The sequence below is a fragment of the Cajanus cajan genome, chromosome 1, assembly GCF_000230855.2.
Source record: "Cajanus cajan strain Asha chromosome 1, NIPB_CcT2T_4, whole genome shotgun sequence".
NCBI lineage: Eukaryota > Viridiplantae > Streptophyta > Magnoliopsida > Fabales > Fabaceae > Cajanus > Cajanus cajan.
The window spans coordinates 23,755,044-23,773,355 of record NC_138517.1 but is presented as its reverse complement, the minus strand read 5'-3'; the positions used below and the strand labels follow the sequence as shown (position 1 = coordinate 23,773,355).

The 18,312-nt window shown below is 37.7% G+C and overlaps 2 protein-coding genes across 2 annotated transcripts; one reads left to right on the top strand and one right to left on the bottom strand.

The window, feature by feature from the left end:
* Positions 1-1,538: 1,538 nt before the first annotated feature.
* LOC145953234 (uncharacterized) lies at positions 1,539-3,170 on the bottom strand. Its single transcript, XM_083067116.1, has 2 exons — positions 2,534-3,170; positions 1,539-2,197 (listed from the first exon to the last, which is right to left on the bottom strand). The coding sequence occupies exons 1-2, from the start codon at positions 3,168-3,170 to the stop codon at positions 1,539-1,541; spliced, it is 1,296 nt and encodes a 431-aa protein (XP_082923242.1).
* A 7,219-nt stretch (positions 3,171-10,389) lies between these two features.
* On the top strand, positions 10,390-18,007 carry LOC109796284 (peroxidase 12). The gene is made up of 3 exons (XM_020355970.3): positions 10,390-10,769; positions 11,312-11,497; positions 17,211-18,007. Exons 1-3 carry the CDS (start codon positions 10,515-10,517, stop codon positions 17,814-17,816), a joined length of 1,047 nt encoding a protein of 348 aa, XP_020211559.1. The 5' UTR covers positions 10,390-10,514; the 3' UTR covers positions 17,817-18,007.
* The last annotated feature ends 305 nt before the right edge of the window (positions 18,008-18,312 follow it).

The window sequence follows — 18,312 nt, the reverse complement described above, 5'->3', positions numbered from 1 at the left end:
ACTCGGAGATCCTCCCGAGACAAAGGAAAATAAAAAGCAATTTCGACTAGGTCTGTCCCTAGATCGAAAATTCCCACTGAGAAGCTTATGAAGGATGCAATGAAATCGCCTGTCCAGGTAATGTACTAATTTTCTGGACCTTCATTACTCTTCTCTTGATTTGATTTTGTCCTCTGTAATATTTTCCCCTTTTTCCAGAAAAAGGTGGATTTAGAGATATCCGAATCTTCCTCTGAGAGACCTCAAAGTGCTCCCACTTCTCCTATTGCTGCTTCATCTTCTCGAGATGTTATCGAAATTCGTGAATCAGCCTCTCCTCCTGGACATCCAGAGGTATGTTCTGTTTACTTTCGATTTTATGTTTCTGGCCGTTCTCAAACTTGTGCCTTGTTACAATGCTTTTTCGTAATAGGTGGTTTCTTCCAATGTTCTTACGGCCACTATTCCTGTCACCGTGCCAACTATTGAACCTTCCCCTCCCGGTCCTGTGCAAGGTGATGCACCTTCCTTCAATTTCGACACAGGGGTGTCCTCTAGACAAGGTAGGTAATTACTTCTTGGACATCACAGTATTCCACCAAAGAATATTTTGTCCCACTAAAATATCCTTTTCATACAGGTCTAGAGGTAACTTCTGAAGGCAAACAAACTCCTTCCGGTCAACCTGCGAGTTCGACTGATGTTGTCCCTTCCGACACTCTGCTAGCTTCGATTCCTCCTGATGACATAGACCTCACAAGCTTCTTTGATGACGAAGCTGCTCAAGATGACATTTTCGAGGTCTTGGAGAATTGGACTAGCGGGACTTCGGTTTCGGGAAAAACCTAAGAAACCGTTGCGAGATTTCAACCGCTATTATCCTCCTTTCGTTCGAAGGCTTATGTGAATCATCTTGACCTAGCTCTCATGGACCCTCAATTCAAACTAGAGATTGAGCGGATGTTTGATGATCTAAATGCATATCCCGATCTTCCTCCGGAGGTAACCACAGAGCTGAACGAATATGTGCATATACCTTTGTTGCAGCCTCCGAATTGCACACGAAGTGGTCTACTTCGAATTAGGAGATGGTTTAGATCGAGGCTGATACGGAAGAGGATCGAAATAAATTGGAAAAGCTCAAGACTGAACTTATTTCGATCAAGGACTCCGCTTCTCAGATAGCTCCCGAACTGATGAAGCTCAAGCAATTTGAGAAAGATGTGGAGCATACCCTTGCTGCCCTACAACGAGAACTTGACTCGATCAAGTCCAAACATGCTGCTTTGAAGCTTCAAAGCCAAGAGATCATGTTGAAGCAAAAGGGTTTGCGGGATGAAGGAAAAGGCATATCTCTCAGACTCTCCAAGTCCTTGGATCAAAAGAGAAGATTGAAGGTATTGTGTGCTTCGCGGAAACAAAGTCTCGACCAAGCCTACCAGGCATATGAAGCACTCAAATCCAAATTCCGCAAGTGATCGAGAACCTGAGAGATGCCTATTTATAATTTAATATTTATCCGCTTGTACCTTTATTGCTTATCTCTTTGAACACTCGTCTCAGTACATGCTACTTTCATGAAATTTCTTCAAGTATTTTCCATTGATCACTTTACTTGCATTTCTCGAATTTATCTCTTTGATCAAATATGCATTGTTCGAGTAGAGTCTTTCGATGATGAATGGTCCTTCCCAACTATAGGTCCATTTACCCTGATCTCGAGATTTTTGGTCCATTGGGAGGATGACTTTTAGGACTAAGTCTCCACTCGAAAATTGTTTGCTCTTGACCTTTTTTTTATAAACTCGAGCTATTTTTTCTTTCTGGTGAATGACATTTTGCATGGCTATCATTCTTTCGTCATCCAGTCGAATTAGTTCATCATACATTAAATTCCAGTAATCCTCGACTGGCAACTCATTTTGCCTTTGCACTTGAACAGATTGTAAATTGAGATCAATAGGCAAAATTGCTTCGTGACCATAAACCAACTTATATGGCGTAGTTTGAGTGGCATTCCTGGGTGAATTTTTGTAAGCCCACAATACTTGCAGTAATGTTTCATGCCAATTTCGAGGTTTTCCCGAAATATTTTTTTGGATCAAAGCTATGATCACTTTGGTAGCAGCCTCGACTTGGCCATTAGCTTGTGCATAGTAGGGTGTCGAAGTAATCATTTTGATTCCTCTCGACTGGGCATACTGCACCACTTTTCGACCTGTGAATACCGTTCCTTGAATTGTAGTTATTGTCTTAGGTATTCCGAATCGAAATATAATATGGTCTTCAATAAAATTTATCACTTCTTTCTGGTCAACCTCTTTTAAAGGAATTGCTTCCACCCATTTCGTAAAATAATCAATGGCCACGATTATGTACTTATGGTTTTTTACTGACGGAGGATGAATCTGGCCAATTACGTCAATTGCCCAACCTCGAAAGGGCCAAGGCTTAACAATCGTGTGCAACTCGGTTGCTGGTACTCTATGTATTGGGCCATGTTTCTAGCACTCTTCGCAACCTTTTGCGAATTCGATACAATCTTTGAACATACTTGGCCAAAAGTATCCTTTTCTGGACAAAGTCCATTTCATTTTCTCCCCCGCTTGATGGGCACCACAAATCCCATCATGCACCTCTGCCATGGCTATGTAGCTCTCATGATTTCCGAGGCACTTAAACATAATTCCATCGAAGCCTCTCTTGTATAATTCATCATTCAATATTACATAATTGAAAGCCCAATATTTCACTTTTCTTTTAGCTTGCGAATTTGGACTTTGCAGATACTCAATTAGTTTTTTCCTCCAGTCCTGAATGGTTGAAGTGTCATTGGTGAGGCATTCATGCTCTTCACTCAACTCATTCCTTATACAAACAAGAGATTCGAGACATTCAATGCTTATCTTGTACCCGGATGCAATCTGAGCTAGTTCATTCGCAATTTTGTTCTCGTTACGAGAGATATGTTCTAGTTGGACCCCATCGAATGAATTTAACAAAGCTGTAGCTTGAGACTTGCATTCAAGTAACTTTTCATTCATGCATTTATATTCTCGAGTTAACTGTTTAATCACGAGTTGCGAGTCACCTCGAATGATTATGTTCCTTGCCCCCAAGTCCTTAGGAAATTTTAGCCCAGTAATCAATGCTTCGTATTCAGTTTCATTATTCGAGCATTCGGATTTCATTCTCAATCAGAATTTGGTGGGAATCCCACCCGGTGAAATAATCAGTAATCCGATTCCTGCTCCTAACTCGTGTTTCGATCCATCAAAAAATAGTTCCCATGATTTCGTGGTTAAATAATTAACCTGTTCACTTAAATTCGAGTGATCCACGAGAAAATCATCGATTACTTGTCCTTTTGTGGCTTTGAGGGGAACAAACGTTAACGAATACTCGGTCAATGCAAGAGCCCATTTCCCAACTCGAGAGTGCAGGATAGGTTTAGATAACATATATTTAATCACATTGTTTCGACAGAATACGATTACATCATAAGGTTTAATATAATGCTTCAACTTTGTACAAGCATAATACAAACTCAGACATAACTTCTCCAAAGGAGTGTATCTGATTTCTGCCTCGACTAACATCCTACTAATGTAATAAATGGCCCTTTCGATGCCATTTTCGTCATCTTGCGACAACATGCCCGTAATAGTCGAATCATTGGCCGAAACATACAATTTTAGCTTTTCTCCTTCAGAGGGTGGCACCATGACTGGAGGGTTGATCGAATAATTCTTGATCTCCTTGAATGCCTTTTGATAATTTTCGTCCCATCAAAATTCTTCCTCCTCTTTCAATCGTAACAAAGGGGAAAACACTTTAGTCTTTCCTGATAAGTTCGAAATAAATCTTCGAAGGAAATTTATCTTACCTAACAAAGACTGTAACTCCTTCTTATTCGAAGGAGGTTTAGTTTCCATGATTGCCCGAGTCTTGTTCTTATCTATTTCAATGCCTTTCTGGTGTACAACGAACCCTAAGAAATCCCCCGCTGAAACACCGAAAGCACATTTCAATAGATTTATTTTCAGCCCATGTTTCCTCATTCTCTCGAAAGACAATTTCAGGTGTTGTATGTGTTCTACTTTTCGTTTCGATCCAATCACTATGTCATCAATATAAACCTGCATGAATTTTTCGATCAAGTCATGAAAAATTAAGTTCATTGCTCTTTGATATGTTGCACCAACATTTTTCAAGCCAAAAGACATTACTACCCATTCGTAAGTTCCCAAGGAACCTGGGCACCTAAAGGCAGTTTTCGACACATCATTTTTAGCAATATAAATCTGGTTGTACCCAGAATATCCATCTAATAAACTCAAAATTTCATTACCTGCGACGACATCAATCATTGTTTCCGTAATAGGCATGGGATATGCATCCTTAGGCGTGGCTGCATTCAAATCTCGAAAATTGATGCATACCCTCATTTTTCCATTCTTTTTTATAACAGGCACAATGTTTGATACCCAATCGGTGTACCTCGAAGTACGAATGAATTTGGCCTTCAGTAGCCTCTCGATCTCTTCTTTGATTTTTTCGATCACTTGCTGAGCAAACCTTCGTGGGTTTTGTTTCACTGGTTTCTTCCCCAAAATCATAGGCAACCTATGTTCTACTAAATTTCGATTCAAACCAGGCATTTCTTCATAGTCCCAAGCGAAGCAATCTTTATATTCGTGCAAGACCTGCACGATTTGTTCTTTAACGCTTTCCTCCACTAGTTTGCTAACATAGGTGATTCTCCTATTTTTGATTGTACCCAGATTGACTTCCTCCAGAGGATCCTGAGATTCCACTTTAAGCCCATCATTTTCTATTTTCTCGAATCCTAGAGGAGCGTCGTCAAAGACACAATCAAGTCTTTCTTTGATTCCTTCTGAATCCCCATTCTGCTCATCCTCGAGTCCTACTCTGAGAGACTCCTTCTCAGCTTTTTCGATTACCTCTTTTTGGTTTTCTACTTTTTTGCCGGCCTGCATAGCCGTTATAGTTTCGATCTTCACCGAATGTGTGCCCCCTTGGGCTATTTCAACTTCACTACTTTCCTCGGCCTCACTTGCCTTTCTCTCGACCATGTAGACCGAAATTCGAGCTAAGAAGCTCGAACAAGGATCTTGTCTCATCATTCTCGCACTTGAGCCGATTCAATTTCGGCTCTGTGGATAACAAATCCTCTTCGAACATCCCAACAGAAAGTCTTCTTAACACCTTCTTTTGCCTCCAAGACATATGGGTCTATGGCATCGAAAGACTTAGTTTTCGCGAATGCAGTAATTTGTTGATCCGCGAAATACATTCCCGTCTCATACTCTTTCTGATCTACATCCAACACTTCTAAGTGTTCGTCATCATTCCAGAAAAAGACTTTCTGGTGCACTGTCGAAGGTACTGCTCCTATTCCGTGAATCCATTCTCTTCCTAACAACACATTAAAGTTAGCTTTTGAGGGAGTGACAATAAACATGGTGGTTCTTCTCACACTACCAATTTGCACATTTAGCAATATCATTCCTTTTGGTTGAGAAGATTTTCCAGCATAATCAGAAATAAGGATATTGTGAGGTGTCAGATCTGCCAAAGTCTTCCCAAAACGTTTCAGCATCGTCTGTGGGAGTATATTTATAGCAGCACCTCCATCCACTAAGACTTTGTTGATTTCAACTCCTTCGATCATAAGAGTCAACAGTAAAGGTTTCAGATGGTCCTTCATTTCTTGGGTAGGTGAATCGAACACTGTTGAATTAAACTTTGGAATGACTCGAGATATTTTATTCACCCATACTATTTTTGACTCATAGTTGGGGTCACCGAAAAAATCTTCACGGTGTATGTCTTCCTGCTCATTCACAGATTCCATTGCTTTAGCGTATTCAGAAGGCAAGATTGATACCACTCCACAAATATCTTCGAGAGAGTCCTCGAAACCACTTTCAAAACAATCCGCAATCAAATCTTCCTCATCTTCTGCGAATTTCTTAGATGCCTCACTTTCGTAAGGTACAGGAATCGAAAATTGATTACCTTTGCGTCCCTCAAAAGTTGCCTTTCTCATTCTCTGTTGCCTTCTCCACTGAGTCTTGGTGAGGCCATTAAAAGGATATTTAATTCCTCTTCTAGAACCTCCTTGCATGTTTGACCCAAATCTGGGTCCTCTAGAAAATGGGTTTTTCGAGTAGTTCACAATTTGCTTTCCTCGACCCACTCCAAAATTGGGCCTTTGTGGAGAAGTCCACTTCCTAATGGAAACATGCGCATTTGGCAGGTATGTATTACCAACTCGGGAAGAGTTATACATCTCCATCTTTCCGATGGGAGCCATAGGAGCATTGCCTTGTGGCATATGAACTTGGCGCATCACTATGCCAATGTTCACTTTCGACTTTCCTCGAGCCTTCTCAACTTTATAATTCTTCATAATTTCAGACTCCTCGAAAGCCTTAGCTGCTGATCTGTCAAACATAGCACTACATCTCGGACAAAGCATAACTTCCCGATCACCATCTTTCTTCCTCGAAAGGAAATCGAGCAAACTGTCCCCCTCTTTCAGATAAATGGGTTCCTGCTCTTTCACGAACTCATCTAAGAGCTCTTCTAGTTTTTCATCCGTAATGGGTTCGAAAACTTCCTCTTCATTCACAACCAGGTCAACCATATCGATTTCAAGCACGTTGATCCCCATAGGGAGAGGTTCCACATATCCTGCTTGTGCAACGAATGGATCAGTATCAATTTTCATTTCCTTCTCCTCGAAAGCCAAGAGACCCTTAGTAATCGCTTTCTCGATCATGTCCCTGAAACGTACACAATTGTTAATCCAGTGACCATGCATACATGTTGTGATACTTACAAAATTTTTTCCCCTTTCTTTGTTCAAAAGGAGGAATTTTATGATTTTCCGGAAGTGTAATTTGCTTATCTTTTAGTAAAATATCGAATATTCTATCAGCTTTCGTTATATCGAAACTATATTTTCTATTCGATCCGACCTCTATATTTTTTCCGCAGGCTTTAATAATTGGCATTGATAGGTTGGCCCGGGTTGCAATTCATCTAAGTTCACTTCCATTTCTTCACTTAGACATTCGAAATTATCATCGTTAACGTCCATATTGTCTAAATATGCCACTTTTTCTTTTCGAACGAACTTGTCAAATTTTCTCAACCTTTCTTTCTCTGCTCGAATTTGTTCAATTCGTCTCACTTTCTCTGCTAGTTGAGCCATATCTCTCAATTGTTCATTCACAAGTTTCTTTTGAATCAAAAATTCCAAACCAGTGGCTGCAATTTTTACCAACTCATGCTCTGGAATATTCGTGTAACATCGAGACTTTAATTGCCTAAATCTGTTCAAATATTTGTCCAATGTCTCATGATGTTGCCTCTTTATATTCATCAGATCAACTATGCTCACCTTGGTTTCCTCTCGAAAAAAGTTTTCGTGGAAACTCCTTTCTAGTTGTGCCCAAGTAACAATCGAATTAGGTGGCAACGTCGTAAACCACGTAAAAGCATGTTTGCTTAGTGAACTTGGAAAATATTTCATTTTGAGATATTCTTTACCCACTAGGTCTCCACACTCGACTAGATATCTCGCTATGTGTTCTACGGTGGATTCACCTAACTATCCTGCGTATTTCGAGAATTTCGGGACTTTCATCCCCCTGGGTAGCTCAGATTGGGTAATATAGTCAGGAAAGGCAGATACAAAGTAAGGGTGCTCATTTCGCCCCGTTTCAAATCCGTGCCTATTCAGTACCCTCTCGACTATATGATCGAAATTTTCCTCGACATTTCTCAGAGATCCCCCTTGATTGAGATTGATACGATTTCTAATCTCTCGAATATTCGTCTCATTGACGGTTGGATTTTCAAGGCCATTCAAATTCGCACTCGTATCTCTCGAGAGCCGATTATCATTAATTTTATCACCTATTTTGCTCATCAGCTCGTATAAGGGTGTGAGTATGTTGTGCATTTGTGTAGACAACAAATTTACCATATCGTGGTTACTATGATCCATTTGTTGTCGAAGGGCTATCATGGCTTCACTGCTTATACCCGTGGGTATGTAATTACTTTGTCGAACTAACGACCCTTCTTGGCTTGTGCCAACATGCTGGTGAGGATCGTGCATGATAAAGCCCATCCCATTTGGGGCTGCATTATACCCATATGATGATATTTGCATTTGAGGATTGTGCCCAGAATATGGTATTGGCATTTTTACGCTCATAGGCTGGGTACTTCTCCAATTCGGAGGCATCCCCCATGGGTATTCGCGGGTAGCGTTCACCATTTCTTGTGAAGCATTCGAAAATCCCGCGGAGTTCAGAATATTTACAGGAGGTGGAGACATTGCCCCCCTGGTCTCATTTGGCACATTTTCTTGATTTGTATTCCGATTTTCTCCATTACCCTGTTCTTCATTAAGCGCATCTCTTCTGCTGGATGTAGACATAGTTCTCCCACTTCTAAGTCTCATAAAAATTAAACACACACAAAACTAGTTCAATTAGTTCAATGAAGTGCACCAAACGAGTCCCACCGGGCGTGCCAATTTGTTTGTGGAGGATTTCGTTTGTTTTTTATTCGAACTAGCACGAGTTCACGTTTCAATTTATGCGTGTTTGTGACATGACAAAGTCGAAGACTTTCAGTGAAAAAAATAAAATCGTACAAGCAACAAATAGAGTTAAATTAGGGTGTTGTTTCAGCACGTCAGAAGATCTATGCTCGTTATTTGAGCACTTCAGAAGATCTATGCTGGTTTTAGCACATCATAAGCTCTATGCTCATGTTTCGAGCACGTCAGAAGATCTATGCTAGTTTTAGCACATCAGAAGATCTATGCTTGTTTCAGCACATCATAAGATCTATGCTAATTGTACAATCAAATTCATGCATGTAATAATTAACGTGAATCGAACAGATGACATGTATATTGACTGCAGAAATCATATCTTTCATTAAATGGTAAAAGAATTACAATTCGTAAGGATAACGAAACATGTTCAGAGTGACTACACTACACTAGGCTGGATTATGCTATGCTACGCTACTCCTAAAAAAAGAAAAGAAAGATGGTCGAGAAATCGTACCCAAAGCTGTCTCGTATGCACAATATGCCTTATGCGCAGGCTGCGGAGTGCGTGTGAGGTATTGTGGGAATTAGATTTCTGACCCTTTGCTACGAGCATGGCTCGTTTAATTTATAGACAAAGATTCGGGAAAGGTAACTATTTCTGACGTGCCCCGAAAATGCATAATCGTTCTAAACTTCCACATCGTGGCCTACTCCCGGGCCTGTCTTTGGATAATTCTTGGAACTGCTCATTAACTTCCCCAAACCGTTCTACAGCCTTTGACACTTATCCCATGTTACTTCAACCGCTCCTAAATCGTGTCTCCTTTAAGTTCTCCATTCTGAGAGGTTATGAAGTGTATTCGTGTATGTCCGCATTCTTGGGATTTCGAGTTACCAACGAAAATTATACTTGAATGTTTCCTGATTCTGCTTGTACTTTGAGAGGTTGCGAGGCTGTGAGCCCTTTTCCTGAGCAGCATCCTTCCTGGTTCGAGGATTTCGAGAGTTTCACGAAAAATGTCTTCGCGTATCTCTTGATTCTCTTTAAGCTTCATATGCCTTCTTTAGAAACTTCTTTGTCATTTTTCGATCATCTAGGATTTCGAGCACCCCTGTATTTCGAGTGTCTCCGAATTCATTTTCTAGTACTAGCAGTATCAAAATCTATCATAGTAAATATTAGTGGGTATTAAGCTACCCGCTATCAGGTTGTTATTGTATCATTCACAAATGTTCAGTCCTACAAATTTTATGTTTGAAATGTCCGGTCGGGTTGTGTGTTGGAGATCCAACATCAACTAAGAATAAGATCTTAATAGAGTATATAAATGAGACTCACCTTACAAACTAATTTTGTAAGGTTAAAATATCGACAAATTCACTACGTATGGAAGTTTGTAATTGAGTGATAGTATAAAGCTGGTTTACACTAATAATACACAGTCTTTTTTTCTCATTATTTTAATCTTAATATGTTTTAAATTTTTAATTAATTTGAATAATTTATTATTTCATAAATAAGATATTTTAGAGAATTTTGCATAATTAAAGTGTTTAGTTTAAGTGGTCCGACAATTATAATTCTTAATTAAGGATAAAATTTGATCCTTAGTTTGACATAAAGTCACTGCCGAAAGTATTATTCATTTCGTATAAAAGCTGATTTGGTGAGAATGAATACACTTCTCAATTGAAAAAAAATAAAAAATTCATAACATTTAAATTGTTTTTCAATTTTAATAACAGAACCATATTTATTGAAAAAAAAAAGTTTTCTTTTTCTAAAATTTGATGTTTGGAACTCGATCTTTTTACGATTATTAATAAATTATGTAAAAGTCATTGCCGTGGATCTCATAAGTCATAACTCCCTACTTCTATAAATAATTACTCTAGATGTAAACTCAAATGACACTCAAGGCAAAGAAAAATGACTACGCCTAGTTCTCGTCGTTCTTTATATTCTTTGCTCTTTATTTCTTCCATTCTATTTACTTCATTTTCCCTTATCTCTCAGGCACAAGCCAAGCCCCTATTAGTGAATGGACTATCATATTCTTTCTATTCCAAAACCTGTCCCAATCTTGAAACCATTGTGAGAAACCATCTCAAGAAGGTGTTCACGCGAGCTAATTGGCAAGCTCCAGCCTTACTCGTCATTTTCTTCCATGATTGTTTTGTTCAGGTAACTTAGTACAATCCACCTTTAATGATATTCTGGTTAAAATAAATAAGATAAGTTAGAGTTTTGACATATATATTTAACTAACATGAAATCACGATTGAAGATACTATTCAATTCATATAAAAGAATCCACCATCTCGTTAAAACCCACTAATAAAACTTTACAATTTCAATTCATCTCGTTAAAATTTCTAGGAGAAAAGGGGAAAAAAATCTTTTTTTTTTTTTTTAGCAAATTACTTAAACAGTACGCCTTCAAAGGCTTCATGATATTAATTGCACCTACAACACCTACAAACTAATTTTCTTAATTAATAATACCGATCGACACCCTTCCATACTACATTAATCTCCTTAATTTGTTTAAAAAATATTACACTCTTACCTCTTGTAAGAAAAGTTTCGGTAAACATTACAAAAAGGTTGTGTACAATCCTATTAGAAGTATTTGTGTAATTTATTCTAATTTTTTTTTATCGGGGTAATTAATTAAACCCTAATTACCTTGCATGGGGGATTAATTTGTTGATAAATGTAAATAGGGATGTGATGGGTCGTTGCTGCTGGATGGGAATCCAGGTGAAAGGGATAATCCACTGAACCGTGGAATAAGCCATAAAGCAGTGCAAACCATTGATGATATAAGGGAAGTTGTCCAAAAGGAGTGTGGAAGGGTCGTTTCTTGCGCAGATATCACTGTCTTGGCTGCTCGTGATGCTGTTTTCCTAGTAATTAATCTCTCATCATCACTATTACTTTTCTCTCTCTCTTTCTATATATATATATATTCCTGTTTTTATTTTCCTATAATAATCCTGCTCTTCTATATTTTTTATTTAGTGAAAGGTGATGCTCTTACTAACTAGTAACTACTGATTAAAATTTTTCACTTTATCACTAGTAGAAAAAATATTTTTAAAATCGGTCATTTTTTACTTTTAAAATCGGTTTTCTGACCGATTTTGAAAGAGCCGATTTTAAAAAGTGGGACTTTTAGCATCGGTCGTTGACCAATGTTAAAAGTGAGATTTTTAAAATCGGTCATTAGTGACCGATGTTAAAAGTCCCACTTTTAAAATTGGTCAACAGTGACCGATGTTAAAAGTGTTTTTTCTACTTTAGAACAGGCCGTTCCTAAACTGGAATAGCCTGTTCCGGAATTGGAAAAATGTCTAAAACTTTAGTCTGGAACGGCACTAGAACGACCCGTTCTACAAGCAGGACGACCTGTACTGCTTGCAGAATGGGCCGTATTGCAAGCAGTACACGCCGTTCTGCTTGTAGAACGGGCCATTCTAGGGCTGTTCCAGACTCAAATTCGCCCAACAACAACGAAATAAGAGACATGAGAAGAGAATGTTACCTTGATGTTGTATTCTTCGGAGAAAATGACAAGGTGCACACTTCAGATGAGAGTCCGAGAGAGTAAAGAGAAGAATATATGAACTATTGAAGCAAAGAGTAGAGAATGGAGCTAGGGGGAGAATGTGAGCGGAGATAGTATAGATTAAGTCTCTGATGCTACTTTTAAAATCGGCTGTTCAATAACCAATTTTAAAAGTGATACTTTTAAAATCAGCTATTTGATAGCCAATTTTAAAAATAGACTTTTAAAATCGGCTCTTAAGAGCCGATTATAAAACTAGACTTTTAAAATCGGCTCTTGAAAAGCCGATTTTAAAAGTCCCACTTTTAAAATCGGTTGTTCAAGAGCCGATTTTAAAAGTAGCGTCAGAGACTTTTAAAATCGGTCATAACGTAGTCGATTTTAAAAGTAATGCCATTATTTACAAAATTGCCACTGCGTCACTTTTAAAATCGGCTACCTTATGACCGATTTTAAAACCCTGATTTTAAAAGTCATTTTTGTACTAGTGTATGGTATAGAATTATCCAAAATTTTCAATTGCTTAAAATAACAAGTTCTTGATTGGTTTCTGACATACTAAGGAGCTATATGTGTCAATCATTAAAAGTGTCAAAATTATGGGAAAAATGTTATCGCTATGTTTTTTGTTTTGAACAGCAAAGAAATATTTTATATATAATGAAATGGTACAAGAGATACTAATCTCGAATACATGTTTGCATGCGGAGGACATAACAAAGTTGAGTCTAATTTAAATTACAAATTAGCCTCCAACTAAGAGGTCCAAAATATACTATAAAGACTCCTCAAAACCCCATCAAAGATCTTAGGAAATGATACAAAGTCTAGGATTAGCTTCCGATTGACTGAATGAATAGTTGAACGACTTATTAAAAGTGGTAAGCCAAGACCATGAGTATAACACAGTTTGCTGCAGTAAACGGTTCCCGTCGAAGTGCTCTCCTTCGAACACACATTTGTTCCTAGCTCTCCAGATGCACCATAATATTGCAGTCCATATAACATGCCATTTTGGTCAACCCTCTTTTTAGACAATAGTATACTTGGATGAGCAAAGAAGTTGCCTTCAAATAAACTAGATAAAGGAGTCAGGGTATCCAACCACAACAACCATTTTTTCCAGATCGGGTCAATGTCGCTGCAATATAAAAATATGTGTTATGCCGACTCGATATCCACATTGCAGAAGGGGAAAATTGCTTGATCCCTCGAGACTATCACATTTCTCCTCAACAAGTTTTCCTTTGTAGGCAAAGCACCCATGAACAACCTCCAAATGAAGCATTTAACTTTGGGTGGAACTTTTATATCCCAAGCTACCGCAGCAACATTTGGCAAATGTGATGAGGAGCCACGGTCCATCAAAGCCTGATACCCAGATCTTACTGAGAAGCATCCTGAGCTATCCAGTGTCCAAAGCCTTGAGTCTTGTACACCCTCTCTTAGTACCCCTGCCTCCACTATATTCATGAACTGTTGCACATTGTTTAATTCCCAAGTGAACCAAGCTCTTCTCCACTGAAATCTCCATTGCCACCTTCCTCTACTCCAATGTCCGCCACCATGTTTGACTTTTGCAATGAATTCGAGAAAATCCTTGGGAATCTATTCGCTAGAGGCTCTGTCTCTGCCCATGTATAAGACTAGAATCGGATTCGGTCACCCATCCCCAACCTCCATGACAATGAATTCATAAACCAAGAGTCACTGGTGTCCTCACCCGAAGCCTTCTACATCCCCCCACCACATAGAATCTGAGCTTCCTCTCATTCGAGTATTGTGCATGATGCTATCATCGTACTTAGATAATAGAATTCTGTCCCACATTGACTCTGGTTGCTGAAAGAGTCCCCAACGCCACTTAGCTTATAGCGCCTCATTAAAAGCACCCAACTTTTTAATTCCTAGACCCCCTTCCTTCTTAGGCCGACAAATTTTCTCCCAAGATACCCATGCCATTCTCTTCTCATCCAGCTTACCACCCCATAGGAAGTTGCGCTGAATAGATGTGAGTTGCTTGGTCAGCATCTTGGGAATTTTATAGAATGACATAATGTATAACGACAAGGAGGTCAGCATCGAATTTATCAAGCAAATCCTTCCCGCCATGGACAATGTCGATGCTCTCCAAGATGACAACTTTTTTTAAAGCTCGAGACCACAGACTACCAAGTTTTACTTCTTCTTGGGTTGGCCCCAATAGGTATGCCCAGATATACTAACAGAATGTTGGACAACTTGCAATGTAATATCTCTGCAAAGGAAATTAAGGTCTCTCTCCCCACGCCAATAGCTCCTAAACAACTCTTGTAAAAGTTAACTTTAAGACCACTTACTAATTCAAAACCCTGCAAGATTATCTTCAAGGTCCTCACATTTTCCACTGAAGCTTCTCCCACAAAGATTGTATCATCTACATATTGGAGGATGTTAACTAATTCGCCTTTCAATCCCACTTTAATACCTCTGAACAAATATGAATTTGAAGCTTCTTTAACCAGACTAGTAAGTCCCTCTACAACCAAAACAAACAGGAAAGGGGTTAGCAGGTCCCCATGCCTAATCCCTTTTTGCATGGAAAATTCAATTGTAGGGCTTCCATTAACCAGAATTGACATGGAAGAGGTTCTTAAGCACTCACCAATCTAACTTATCCACTTATCTTGAAACCCAAAGCGCCTTTGCATATATAACACAAAGCTCCATGAAACTGAATCATACACCTTCTCAAAATCAACCTTGAAGTACATGCATGATTTCTTTCTCCGCTTAACCTCATCAAGCATCTCATTAAGAACCATAGCGCCTTGTAATAATCCCCCTTCGACAAAGCCCATCTGCCTTTGATCGACTAAATAAGGAAGCACTACCTTGAATCTAAGTGCTAGAATAATCTTTGCGAGTATCTTATACAAACAACCTATCAAAGAAATAGGCATATACTCATTCAGACTTTGTGGTGTATCAACCTTAGGAATCAGAGAAATAAACGAGGAGTTGGTCCCTCAAGGTAATTTGCTATTATCATGGAACTATTGGACAAAAAGCACCAAGCCCCTTTTCATAATGTCCCAAAATTCCTTGATAAACTTGAAGTTTATGCCGTCTAGGCCTGGGCACCTATCACTCCCACACGCCCAAACTTCCCTCTTTATTTCATCTTCCTCGAATGGCATGGACAACAGCTCTAATTGCTGAGCGTTTAACTGTTGGAATCTGACCCCATCCAAGCTTGGCCTATGAGTCACTAAACCTTTCTTGATAGAAAGATTTAATGTGTTCTTTGACTATGGTAGGTTCTTCCTCCCACTGATTATCAATAAGAAGACCAGGCAGGTAATTCCTCTTCCTATTCAAATTTATGACATGGTGAAAATACTTTGAGTTTATATCACCCAAGTGCATCCACCTGACCCGCGCCTTTTGAGCCAATTGAGACTCCTCTTTAAGTGCCACTTCCCAATATGCTTGTTGTAAGTGAATCCTCCTCTGTAGTTCCTCCTCTGATAGGATTCTACTTTCCTCTATGAGGTCAATTGCATTCATCTCCTCCATAACATTAGTAGTAGTTTGTATGGAGGTATTTTTACCTCCCCACCAACTCTTCACTTGGCATTTTATGGCTTTCAACTTCTCATTAACAATAAACGCTACCCAGCCAACCACTTCTGTATTAGCCCAGGTCCTTGACACTAATTCTCTACACTCTGAGCCATTTAACCAAAAATTAAAGAATCTCCATGTAGGCCCCCAATCTATCTCCAGGTTCCTCATTAAAATAGGACAATGATCTGATATTCCCCGGTTAAGGACTAACTAAGCAACTCCCAGCCACACCTTTCCAACCACCATAGTAAAATCAATACTCGGTCAATTCTGCTTTTAACCCTCCCATTTGGTTTATACCATGTATATTTACGACTCGCCAAAGGAACATCCTCCAGTTCCATCTGAGCAATAAAATGATTAAACATTTCTATATCTGTAGTAGCGTAGAGAAAGCAAATTAATTACTAAATAAGGTCTGTTTTACTTTATATTTAATAGGTGATTCTTCTCATCTGATAGAAATTGAGTATTAAATGTTATTATTGTTTTATTTTATTTTATTTTATTTTATTTATGTTTATAAACCTATATAACAAGATAAAAAGTATTTAAAATAAAATAATAATATTATATACATTGTCAAATATTTAATGTAACAAAATTTTGCATAAAATAAAATAATGGAAACTATATGTACAGGTGGTCTCTTGTATTTTATTTTTAAAACTATATGAAAGCTTCAAAACAGTTCGTCTTGTTTTTTGGTCTAATCTGACGGTGATTTTCCATTTCTTTCTTTGTCATCTGATATAATTTGTTTTAGTTTTGAGTTATATATATATTTTTTTAAGATTTTGAGATTTATTTCAATCGAAAAATAAGATTTAATATGTAGTTAGTTCATTAAGACATAAGATTCGTACAACTAAATATCACGTCGTCATGTTATGATTATTTCAACGCCTAAAAGTGACGTACGTTTTGTGCTTATACTGACATGCATATTCATCTCACGTGCCATTGCATTAGAAAATTAATAGAGACAATTATATACATTATTACATATGATAGAAGAAAACAAATTTGTGAGTCAGAATGAAAATGTTGATACAACATATATTAACAAATACAAATTAATTCAATTAAACAAATGAAACGATGATACTCCTTTTATTTGAATTTATGATTTATCCTCGTGGCTAGTGTTAATATATAGCACCATGTACTTAATAAAAGTTTAAAACACGAAGAACACAACATCTTCATCATTAGAGCACATTTATATAACATATTTCAACCGGATATCCTTGTGCTCAATATTTAATAATTCTTTTTAGCTTATAAAACAACCTAAATGACTTTGGTAACCATAGTGTAAGATAAAATTATATAATTAAACTGGAAAAATTTAACTCAAATGTTTTACTATGAACATAATTATTTTGTAATTATATATATTTTCCTTTTTCGTTTTATGATTTTTATGTTTCAATTTTGAACAGTCCGGAGGGCCCGATTATGGTGTGCCACTAGGAAGACGAGATAGTCTAAACTTTAGCTTTGAAGAAGCAAGCAATCTTCCATTACCCTACAACATCTCTAATGTGATACTTGAGACATTTGCTTCCAAAAACTTTGATGTCATAGATGTGGTTGCTTTATCAGGTGCACACACTATTGGTCGTGCACATTGTCACACATTCTACAATAGACTTTCTCCTCTAGACCCAAACATGGACAAAACCTTAGCCAAAATCCTCAACTCAACTTGCCCAAGTACATACTCACGTAACACTTTTCATTTGGACATTAGAACCCCTAAAGTGTTTGATAACAAATACTACATTAACTTAATGAACCACCAAGGTTTGTCCACCTCTGACCAAGACTTGTTCTTAGATAAGAGGACAAAGGGACTCGTAGAGGCTTTTGCACTCAATCAAACCTTATTCTTTGAGAAATTTGGGGATGGGTTTATAAGGATGAGCCAATTGGATGTGTTGACGGGAAATCAAGGTGAAATTCGTGCAAAATGCAATGTGATAAATGATAAGAAATCTATAGAGATGTCTATTTTGGATGAGACTGTACAGATACCCATCAATTAGTTTTATGTTTTGCCACGGTTTGTACTTGTGTAGTTCTTTTGTGTGTTGTTTGTTGCTAGTTCATAAATGTTTCTTATAATTTGATTTTGGGCATTTTTAGTGTTTCTTATTTAATTGTGTATGGGTCGTGCATGTAATAAGAACTTGTACTTTGAGTTTGCAAGGCAAGTAAATGTTGTTTGATTTTTCTCCATTCTATTTTACTCAATTATATTTTTATCTATAATTATCTTTCCGATTTTTCATTTATCTTGTAGCTAATAGTTTGGATGACATTTTAACAAACACTCGTAAGAGAACAAAACAAATAAAATAAATAAAGTGAATCGAAATTTTCCAATTAGTTTAATTCAACTTCTTTTCAGAAATAAATTTTATAAATAGAGGATGATGAAAACTCTAATAACCCCATTTATGTTTCCAATTCCAAAAAAAATACCATCAAAAGATCAAAAATTACATACTTTCTCTCATAGATTATGTATAAGATTATGGC